At 41.0% G+C, this 12,189-nt stretch overlaps 1 protein-coding gene across 3 annotated transcripts in view; it reads right to left on the minus strand.

Annotated features, from left to right (window-relative positions):
• map2k7 (mitogen-activated protein kinase kinase 7) overlaps window positions 1-12,189 on the minus strand; it is a 103,635-nt gene that overhangs the window by 22,261 nt on the left and 69,185 nt on the right. For all 3 annotated transcript variants that reach the window (XM_059992082.1, XM_059992083.1, XM_059992084.1), the window contains 3 exons: window positions 7,511-7,630; window positions 4,486-4,593; window positions 2,833-3,012 (listed from right to left, as the gene is read on the minus strand). In XM_059992082.1, coding sequence (XP_059848065.1) covers window positions 2,833-3,012; window positions 4,486-4,593; window positions 7,511-7,630 — 408 coding nt within the window. The remainder of the gene's footprint in view (window positions 1-2,832; window positions 3,013-4,485; window positions 4,594-7,510; window positions 7,631-12,189) is intronic.

Consider the following 12,189-nt stretch of genomic DNA (forward strand, 5'->3'; position numbering starts at 1 on the left):
AGTCTAGACCAGAGGACACAGCCTCAGAACTGAGCAGTGTTCTTTTAGAACGGAGATGAGGAGGAATTTCTTTAGCCAGAGAGTGGTGAATCCCTGGAATTCATTACCACAGGTGGCTGTGGAGGCCAAGTCTTTATGTATATAGATAAGTTGAGTCTGCTAGATTCTTGATTGGTCAGGGCATGAAGGGATATGGAGAAGGCTGGAGATTGAGGCTGAGAGGAAAAATGCATCAGCCATGATGAAATGGCGGAGCAGACTTAATGGGCCAAATGGCCTAATTATGCTCCTATATCTTTATGGTCTTGTATGCAAAGCAGACTCGTCATTCTCATGAATTAGTTTCTCATTTTGTAATATGAACAACTATGATTGTTTCACATACTAATATACAAAATTAGCACTGACCTCACACTAATAGTTATTTCTGTCTCCAAGATGAACTTCAGTTCAAGTTCAGTTCATTGTCCTTCAACTGTACACACGTATACCACCAAATGAAAGAACTTTCCTTCGGACCAAGGCGCACAACACAGTATGTATTCTTCACACATACAACACAAAGTAATATTACCACAAATAAGTTAACAAGGTGGGTGGGAAAAGTCCTGAAGAAGGGTCTCAGCCCAAAACATCAACTGTTTATTCATTTCCATAGATGCTGCCTGACCTGCTGAGTTCCTTCAGCATTTTGTGTGTGTAACAAATTGGCTTGGGATGGTCCACGGCAGAGTTCCCCTACTCACATAGCCATCCATTTTTCTTTCATCTATGTGCCCATGTAAGAGTCTCTAAAAACCTACCCTGTCTCTGTCTCACCACAAACCTAGCATTGCATTCTATGTACTTACCACTCTTCCCGTTAAAAAAAACCTACCTTTGATATTCCCCCTTTACTTTCCCCTTAAAATTAAGTCCTCTTATACTAGCCAATGCCACCCTGGGAAAAAGTTCATCACTATCCCTATTTCTACAATGAAAAGTACTGCTACCCTCCAATGCACAGATATGAATTGCTATCCCAATTTCTCTTAATATTATACTCCGATTTTGTCAGCCATATTGATATACTCTGCTCTACATCTCTCCACAATGAGTTACACCACTACCCCCTCTCATTATTGAGACAAAGTTGTTCCTTCTCCACAACAACATACAATATTACCTCCCTCTCTTCTTCACTTTTGCTTCTTAGGTAGTGACTCAGATCGAGGAATACTTGCTTCCACACTATCTGGCTGCTGGGTATTGACCCTTGCACAGAGTACACTCTTTATCATTTCCTCTGGTTCGCTCAAATGGTAACACTGTTCAAATTCCTAAACCTTTCATCATGGTACCATCGCTCACTTCACACAGAGATATTCCAGGGACAGAGACAGTGGAAAGGATGAAACTCTTCCCCTCGGCAGAGCTATCCAAAAGCAGAGGAAAGAGGCTTAGGATAGGGTTTAATGGAGGCTCTGAGGAAGAGCTTTTTCACACAAAGTGAAGAGAATCTATAGTGCACTGCCTGATTGGGTGATAGAGATAGGTGCTCTCACACAATCTAAGTAGTATCTAGATGAGCACTTGAATCACTAATGCACGGGAGGTTAGAGACCCACTGTTGGTAAATAGGATTAGTACTGATTGGTAGTTGAGGGCTGGCATGAACACTGTGGGACAAAAGATTAAGGACACATTGTTAACCTTTGCGTAGATATACTGAGCTAAGGCTTTCTCCACAGACATATGCACCACCACGACTGTGATATTCTCCAGATATACACTCAGTTGCCACTTTTTAAGGTTCACCTGTTCATTGGCAAATAGTTAATTAGCCAATTATGTGGCAGTAACTCAAGTCAATTTTATTGTCGTTTCAACCATAACAGCTGGTACAGTACATAGTAAAAGTGAGACAGCGTTTTTCAGGACCATGGTGTTAGATGACACAGTACAAAAACTAGACTAAACTATGTAAAAAACAATACAGAGAAAAAAAACACAAAACAACTACACTAAACTACAGACCTACCCAGGACGCATAAAGTGCACAAAACAGTGCAGGCACTACAATAAATAATAAACAGGACAATAGGGCAGTAAGGTGTCAGTCCAGGCTCTGGGTATTGAGGAGTCTGATAGCTTGAGGGAAGAAACTGTTGCATAGTCTGGTCGTGAGAGCTTCGGTGCCTTTTCCCAGACAGCAGGAGGGAGAAGAATTTGTATGAGGGGTGCGTGGGGTCCTTCATAATGCTGTTTGCTTTGTGGATGCAGCGTGTAGTGTAAATGTCCGTGATGACGGGAAGAGAGACCCCGATGATCTTCTCAGCTGAAGCATGGCTCAGAGGTTCAGTTGTTGTTCAGATCAAACATCAGAATGGGGAAAAAATGTGACCCAAGTGACTTTGACCATGGAATGATTTGTTGGTGTCAGACAGGGTGGTTTGAGTATCTCACAAACTGCTGATCTCTTGGGAGTTTCATGCTCAAGTGTCTAGAGATTACTGAGAATGAAAAACATCCAGTGAGCAGCAGTTCTCTGGGCAAAAACATCTTGTTAAATGAGAGAGGTCAGGGGAGGCTGACAAGATGACAAGAAGGCAACAGTAACTCAAAAATCCACTCATTACAGTAGTGGTGTGCAGAAGAATACCTCTGAATGTACAACACATTGAGCCTTGAAGGGATGGTCTACAGCAATACAAAATCACAAACATACATACAGTGGCCACTTTATTAGGTACCTCCAATACAAAAGTGACCACTAATACCTCATTTCCTTGCAGTAAAAAACACAATTATTATATCATTAGAAGCACTGATATTCCAATTTCATGAACTCACCGCCATGTATGCTGCACATCCTGCACTCCTCGTTTTTGCTTTCGAGTCTACCAGCCTCCCGCTAATCCCGAAATCACATAACTTGATTTGACCCCGCTCATCCAGAAGAATATTAGAAGGTTTGACATCTCTGTGAATGACACCGTGCTTCTCCTTCAGATAAAACAAAGCTTTGACAATCTGTTTAAAAAAAAAATAACATACGTACTATTGAGCTGGGACTAATTATAGCATAATGTCAGAGTGGATGGAAAATTCACATACCTCTGCACCACTTTTAATTTTTCCAAAGTTCTTAGATTAAGACCAGAAGATACAGGAAAAGAATTGGGCTATTCCATCCATTTAGTCTGCTCTGCCATTCAACCATGGCTGAATTGTTTAACCCTATTCTGCCTTCTTCCTGTAGCTCTTAATCCACTTTATCAATCCAAAACCCATCAATCTCGGCCTTTAGTACATACACCCAATGATTTGACCTCTACAGCTTCTGTGACAATAAATTGTAGCTTCACTATGCTCTGTCTAAAGAAATTCTTCCTCACCTCAGTTTTGAAGGGACAACTCTTCATTTTGCCCTTGGAATCTATACTCTCAAAATAATGGAAACATCTTCTCCCTGTTCACTGTATCCAGGTCTTTCAATATTCTGTAGATTTCAATGAGATCCCCCTACTTCCTACTGAGTTCTACAGAGTACAGACACTAAGTCATCAAACTCTCATTACAATAACATGCTTTCTATTGCTGGACAGATTCAATTCAGTGAACTGAATATATTTTACAGATCATAGGCTTAAATGATCTTCCACATCAGATGGAGGTTTGATAGCAACATTACAAATATTCAATGTGAGCTAAAGTTTAAGTTCGGCCTGGAAAAATGTCCCCTCAAACTAAAAGCAACAGTAAAATGATATAGGTAGTAGACTTGCCTAGAACTTGTATCAACACTGCAATATTCATTGGATATCCAGATATATTCGCAATTGGACCCCTATCTGGCCGCAATCTATAAATGGGATGGCACTGGTCTTTACTGCAGCTTTGCAGCTATATTAAGTGCTGCTTCCCTTCATTACCACTGATAGCATTAGATTTTTGTGAGAATATCTGACAGTTCTTACACATCTCAAATGCAAGGGAATGCTCAAACACAACCAAGAGACATTGATTTAAAAAAAAAGGATTTCAAATTAGCATTATAATTACCTATCCAGTGCTTTAAATTTTTTTTAGTGTTTAATAAAGTTTCACAGTACGTAGAATCTCAATTTACCAGTTTCTCTCAGTAACTGGTAATAACAAAGTAAGGCTACTTTGCCTAGGCTTGATGGTACAGACCACATTATAAAACTGAACCCAGAATCAAGGCCATTGTTACACTGGGACAATGAACAACACAGAATAAATGCATCGTTTTTGTGTTGTGGTGTCAAACTATGGATGTGATTATCTTTATCAAATGAGTTAGAGCAGGGAATACTCCCAACGGTCTCCTACACTCTCATTTCACAACTGCAACAAGAAAGGCCATTCATCAAAACACACTGAACCTTCCCATGAATCATGTGACAAACTTTCTTCTTCATGTCAACAGCAAATGTATCCGAGGATATTAGAATATTCCTTTAATGTGTTCTAAGTCCTTACCGCAACTGTCATTTTGCCAAGAATCCTTTCCGGAATAGGCCCCTGAATCCGTTTCTTCAGCTTCTCCGCACATGTACCCATCAGTTCCATGGCAATGAACACATCAGTCTGCACATTACAGAAAACAGCTCCGGGTTATCACATAAGAGTCTCAAATCGTGTGTTTGTGGGTCTTAGGTTACTTGGAAGTATTAATTTCTTAAATACATGCAGTGGTTCTCTGTATTTCTCTCCAAGGGGTTTTTACAAGAGAATTAATTCAAAATCTAGATAAATAAGACGAGAAGTACACTATCTACATTGTTAGGGAGTATCTGGAGCTACATGAATATAGCAGATATTAATTCAAGCAAGAACCAGTCTTCAGTTCTTAATGCAGACTGTAAAATGCAAGCAGTAAATTGAAGTTAAACTGGCTCACAGACAAGAGATTACATATGCATCTGCCAAACGTTAAGACAATGGATTATGTTAAACCAGGCTTGCATCAAACCAGACAATAAGGCGAAGGTATTTGCACCATTGTGACTTGGCAGACCAGATTAAAATTGTCACTTAACATATCAAACATGGTCACAAGTATACAGTTGGCCCTCCTTATCTGCGAATTCAGCATGCGTGAATTCAACCAACCGCGAATCGCGAAAACCCGGAAGTACTCTTCCAGCACTTGCTGTTCGAGCATGTACAGACTTTTTTTCTTGTCATTATTCCCTAAACAATGCAGTATGACAACTATTTTACATAGCATTTACATTGTATTAGGTATTATAAGTAATCTAGAGATGACTTAAAGTATACGGGAGGATGTATGTGGGTTATTGTGGATTGGGATTGAAAAAAATCGGAAGTTCTCTTACGAAGTAAGTTGGAACAGGTACATCAGGTATTATTTAACGTCAGTTAGTCAAACGTTTGCATTTGTATATAGTATATATTTTACCTTACTATGCATATAAAATACTTAAGAACGTATGTTTCAGCGCTGGGCTCAGGAAGTTCCCGAGTTCGATCTAGTGACAGATCGCTATGGAGTGCACACTCCACCGTGCCGGGTTGATGTGGAGGATCAAAAACCCAATAATTAAACCACTGCATTACTTAGTAATAATTGTAGCTTTAATCAAGGCACAGCCTTTCTCACTTTATCCTTTAAAATTGTTCCAATCATTGACCAACGTAGACTAACGCTTTTCCAATGACCGATGGTGTTTTATCTCTTTCCGATTGCTTTATTATTTTCATTTTATTTTCAATTATTATTGTGATTATTTTCATAATCACAGTGGATTCAGATCTCTGCTGCTGGGTCCTAATGTCCACCGCACTGAGACAGGTTAAATAAGGTCTTGGGTTCTGCTGGGTCCTAAGCTCCACCGCATCGAGACAGGTTGAATAAAGGACTTGAGCATCTGCGAATTTTGGTATCCGTGAGGGGTCCCGGAACCACTCCCTCGCGGATAAGGAGAGCCTACTGCAGTTGCAGTCAATAGCTGATCTACTGTGTATTCTGGTATCTGGTTCTCTGTCATCATAGTTTTTAGAATATCTGTGTCAATGGAAGTGTTTGAACAGAGGTGTCTCCCACTGTAGATATGTTATTCAAAGGAAATACTGGCAAAAAAAAATATTGTAGGAAATAATGTCATTGTAACTACTGAAATTGTATTGAATCACCTGCTGCTATCTTTGATATTAAGGTGTAAAAAAAGTAATGTACTTTTCGATTTGTAAGCCTTTGCCATGCATGAGTGTCTTTGCAAGAATATCTGTTATGTTGTGATGGAGTTGTGTTCATATCCACAACTCCAGTTTCTCTTCAGTGACTTTGATCCCAGTCACAACATTCATGACTGCATGATGTGCTTTCAAACCAAGTTTATAACATTACATTGCTCTTACATTGATGTCTTGTCATTATCCAGCTCAAACCAAATCATCAAGCTCATTGATGACACAACAATGTTTGACCTCATCAGCAAAAATGATGAGACGGCATACAGAGAGGAGGTAGAGCGGCTGATAGTATGGTGCAAGCACAACAACTTGAGTCTGAACATGGACAAGACCAAAGAGATGATTGTGAACTTCAGAAGATGCTGGCTGACCACTCCTCACTGCATATAAAAGGCTCCTCAGTGGAGAGAGTTATGAGCACCAAGTTGCTGGGAGTGCTGGAACATAATGGACAATCTCATCTGGTCCCTCAACACCACGTCTTTGGGCAAGAAAACACAGCAGTGTCTCCACTTCCTGAGGATATTGATGCAAGTGAGGCTCTTCCCCCCCTCCATTCCAACCAAATTTGACAGGACCACTATTGAGAGTGTCCTAACAACCCACATCAACAGCTGGTATTGGAACTGCAAGGCATCTGACTGCAAGTCCCTACAAAGGATTGCAAGGACTGTTTAAAGGATCATCAGGGTATCTCTCCTGCCCATCAGAAATATTTATCAAGAGCTCTGCATACACAGGGCCCTTAGGATTATCAGCAATCCTTCTCACCCGTCCAACAAATTCTTTGATCCCCTATCATCAAGGCAGGGAAACAGGAGAATTAGGCCGTCAGGATGAGAAACAGCTTCTTCCCCCAAGCTGTAAGACTACTGAACTCCCTGCTGCCACCCAGATCTGAATACGTATGAAGTGCCAGTAGTATTATAATGTTTACTTTTTAACTTGTATCATACATTTCTCTTATTCATTAATTTATTTGTGGTAATATTACTCTACATTATGTGTGAGATATACTGTACGTACTGTGTTGTGCACCTTGGTCTGCAGGAACGTTGATTCGTTTGGCAGTATACATGTGTATGGTTGAATGACAATAAACTGAACGTGAACTTGAATATATACACTAAATAAAAGGAAAATTTCTGTTTTCTATATTCGAGAAAATCCAGCTTCGACTCACACTCACACAAAAGAAAATATCTCTGTAGAAGATTTATAGGCAGAAGCCAAGAGGCTGCTGTTGCCATATGTTATTGTGAAGACAACATTCAGGGCATGTGCTTACATTGGTAATGAAGGTCCCGTAGCACTGCACGATGTAAGGGCAGTCATGACTTTTCAACACCACATCCAAATCCATCAGGATTCGCTTGTTCTCTTCTTTGTTACCCGAGCGCCGCATTTGCTGAAAATAAGAAAGAAACAAAACTATGAGCTTTAGTACTAACAAATCAGACCTACACACAAATCATGAGATTACCGTGCCATCCCACACCCGCACTTTGGAAAATCCAATCATCTGGTTGTACTTCTACTCCCGGTGTATAGACAAAAGTTAAAGACCATTTCAGAATCAGGTTCAAAATCACTGGCATAGCTTGTAAAATTTGTTGTTAAGTGGTATCAACAGTACATTGCAATACATCATAATAAAAACCACAAATTACAGTACACACACATACAATACATATAAAAGCTAAATTAAATAAGAGGTGCAAAAAGAAAAAAATGTAGTGAGGTACTGTTCATGAGTTCACTGTTCATTCAGAAATCTGACGGCAGAGTGGAAGAAGCTATTTCTGCATTGTTGAGTGTACCCTCAGGCTTCTGTACCTCCACCTACTGGCAGCAATGAGAAAAGGGTGATGGGGGTCCTTAATGATGGATGCTGCCTTTTGAAGATGTCCTGGATGCTGGGAAGGCTAGTGCCCATGATGGAGCTAACAGAGTTTACAACTTTCTGCAGCTCATTTCAATCCTGTGCAGTGACCACCCACCCCCCATACCAGACAGTGGTGCAGCCAGTTAGAATGCTCTCCATGGTACATCTGTAGAAATTTATGAGCGTCTTTGGTGACATACCAAGTCTCCTCAAATTCAAAATGAAATATAGGCACTGCTGTACCATCTTTGTAACAGCATCGACATTCTGGGCCCAGAATCGATCCTCAGAGGTGTTGACACCCTGGAACTTAACATCTTCTCACTCTGTCCACTTCTGATCCCTCTACGAGGACTGATCTGTGTTCCCTTGTCTTATTCTTTCCGAAGTTCACAATCAATTCTCCGGTCTTACCAACGTTGAGCGCGAGGTTGATGCTGTGATACTACTCCACCAGCTGACTTATCTCACTCCATCCATACACTTTCTCATCACCATCTGAAATTCTGCCAACAATAGTTCTGTCATCAGCAGAATTGAGCTGTGCCTAGCCATACAGTCATGGGTGTAGAGAGAGTACAGAATGGGCTAAACACACATCTGACATGCCCCAGTGTTGATTATCAGTGAGTTGGAGATGTTAATTTTCGATCTGCACAGACTGTGGTCTTCCAGTAAGGAGACTACAAATCCAATTGCAGAGGAAGGTACTGAGGCCCAGGTTTTGGAGCTTTTTGATCAGAACTGTACTGTAGTCAATAAACAACAATATTACACAATAGCATTGTCCAGGTGATCCAAGGCTGCATGAAGAGTCAATGAGTTCGGATCCACTGTAGACCTACTGAGGTGATAGGCAATTCACAGTGGGTCCAGGTTCTTGTTAAGGCAGGAATTGATTCTCACCTTTCAAACCTTTCAAAGCACTTCACATCAGTAGATGTGAGTGCTACTAGATGATAGTCATTAAGGCAGCCTACCCTGCTTTTCTTGGGCACTGGTATGATTGTTACCCTTTTGAGGCAGGTGGAAACTTCTGACTGTAACAAGATCTTTTCACACTCCGCCAGCTGGTCGGCACAGGTTTTCAGAGCCCTACCAGCTACATCATCAGGGCCTGTCACCTTGCAAGGGTTCACCCTCTTAAGATGTTCTGAAGTCAGCCTCTGAGACAGTTCACAGTGTCACTGGATGCTGCAGGGATCCTCAGGAGTTTAGTTTTATTCTTCCTTTCAAAGCAGCTCAAAAGGTATTGATCTCTTCTGGGAGTGAAGCATCACTGCCATTCATAGTAGGTTTCGCTTTGTAAGATGTAATGGCTTGCAAACTCTGCCAGAGTAGATGGACATCCAATTTTGCCTCTAACCTCAATCTGAGTTGTCTTTTGCCCTTAAGGTCATTCTCCATAAGTCATACTTGGCCTTTTTGTGTAGTCCTGGATTACCAGACTCGAATGCCATAGATATAACCCTTAGCAAACTACGATCTGATGGTTCATCCATGGCTTTTAATTCCGGTATGTACAGTATGTTCTCATGGGCACCCACTAATCCACACAGACTTTAATAAAGTCAGTGATGGCTGTGGTGAATTCATTCAGACTCCAAGATGAATCCCTGAATACAGTCCAGTCTACTGATTCAAAACAGTCCTATAAGCTCTTTTGCACCTCCCTTGTCCATACCTTCTTGGTCCTCTCTACTAGTGCTGCAGTCTGCAGTCTCTACCTGTATCCAGGAGGTACAGCCAGATGATCAGACTTTCAAAAGTGTGGGTGTGAGATGGCATGGTAAGTGCTTTTGATGGTAGTATAACAGTGGTCCAGTGAATTGGCTCCGCTGGTTCCACAAGTGATAAGGCTGATGATAATTATTTAGAAACTGTTTCAAGCTAGCCTGATTAAAACCCTCAATATGATGGGGAAGGCATTAGGATATGCTATTTCATGCCTGTTGACGACATTGCCCAGTTTGTCTGGAGCTTGTTTGACATGGGCCTGAGGTGGGATATACACCTCTACCAAGATGATGGCTGAAAACTCAAGCAGCAAATAAAATGGATGACACTGACTGTGAGATGTCCCAGGTAGGGTGAGCAGCACTGGGGAAAAACCACCACATTCATGCACCATGAGGAGTTAATCATAAAGCACAGTCCACTTGCAGAGGAAACAGTTTTAAGGTGCTTGTAAGTAGGTACAGAGGGGATGTCAGGGTTAAGTATTTTTACGCAGAGAGTGATCAGTGCGTGGAATGGGCTGCCAGTGACTGTGGTGGAGGCAGTGGCATTAAAATAGGGTATTTTAAGAGGCTCCCGGATAGTACATGGAGCTTATTAAACTAGAGGGCTATGGGTAACCCTAGATAATTTCTAAAGTAAGTACATGTTCGGCACAGCATTGTGGGCCGAAAGGCCTGTATTGTGCTGTAGGCTTTCTATGCTTCTACTTCTTCTGCCTTTGAAAGACTCAGCAGTCCTATTTTGGCGGTAAATCATGAAGCTAGCGAGCTATGTTGCTGCATCCGGAATGCCAGGACACAACTAAGTCTCTGTAAAACTAAAAACACAATTGCCTCTGATATCCCTCTGATACAACAATCTTGCTTTGAGGTCTTTGATTTTATTTACCACAGACTGTGCCTTTGCCAAGGGAATAGCCAGTAGTGGAAGTTGGAACCCTCTTCTTAAATAAACTTTTAATCCATTGCAACATCCTCTCTTCCACTATCTTAAAGGGGAACTGCACTAGCAACTAGAGACTGCCATCCGAGATTCGTCGACTTTGAGTACTGATAGATTTTTTAAACACCTTAAAAAGATATTAATTACTGTATTGCCCATGGCTGTAGCTGTGGAATTCAGCTATAGCAGTCTGAAACAGGAATATTTGATGATTTCCATCGGAGATGATCGCACAAGCTGCCTTCTTAATGGTGCCCCGGAAGCATATCAAGAAGGTATGATCGAGGGGGGCAGAGGTGTGTTTACAACCTGCTTTGAATTGGTGGATTAGACAACATTCAGGGATTCATCTCTGAATGCCACAGTTATCACTGACTTCAACAAAACCTGTGTGGATGATGTGTGCCTTTGAAAACATACCAGACATACCCACACTAAAAACCATGAATGAATCAAGAGATTTGTAGTCTGCTGAGGGCAAGACCTGTGGCATTCAAGGCCGGTAATCCAGAACTATACACGAAGTCCGTGTACAACCTATGGAAGGTGAGAAGCAAGAAAACAATTCCAACTGAGGTTACACATGGAATCAGATACAAGCCAGCTTTGGCAAGGTTTGTATGCCATCAGTTTCTGCAAGGCCAAACTATGGATTCACCTTCAGTGACTCTTCCTCTCATGCTCTCAATATTTATTGCCTGATTTTTTTTTCCTTTTGTATTTGCACAGATTGCTGTCTTTTGCACATTGGTTGTTTGCCCATCCTGTAGGATGCGGTTTTTCATTGATTTTATTATGCTGTTGGATTTATCCTTAAGTGCCTGCAAGAAGACGAATCTCAGGGTTGTATTTGGTGACATACATGTACTTTGGTAATAAATTTACTTTGAACTTTAAACTTTGACTTAACCGATATCATGTGTAAGAGAAAATTAGATTACAGGAAATAAGAGATCTGGGAATACCAATCCATAATTCTTTGAAAGTGGCATTACAAGTTGATAGGGTCATAAAGATAGATTTTGGCACATTGGCCTTTCTAAATCAAAGTACTGAGTACAGGTGTTGGGATGTTATGTTGAAGTTATATAAGATGTTGGTGAGACCTGATTTGTAATACTGTGTGCGGTTCTGGTCACCTACCTACAGGAATGGGTACAGAAAAAATTTACGAGGATGTTGCTAGGACTTGAGGCCCTGAGTTATACAGAAAAGTTGAATAGGTTAGGACTTTATTCCCTGGAGCAAAGCAGAATGAAGGGAGATTTGACAGAGGCATACAAAATTATGAGGGGTACAGATAGGGCAGATGCAAACAGGTTAAAAGTAAAACACATTGACTGTGTGGTTAAGAAGGCATACAGTGCATTGACCTTCAACAATCATGGGATTGAGTTTAA

Source organism: Hypanus sabinus, chromosome 16, assembly GCF_030144855.1.
Source record: "Hypanus sabinus isolate sHypSab1 chromosome 16, sHypSab1.hap1, whole genome shotgun sequence".
Taxonomy (NCBI): Eukaryota; Metazoa; Chordata; class Chondrichthyes; order Myliobatiformes; family Dasyatidae; genus Hypanus; species Hypanus sabinus.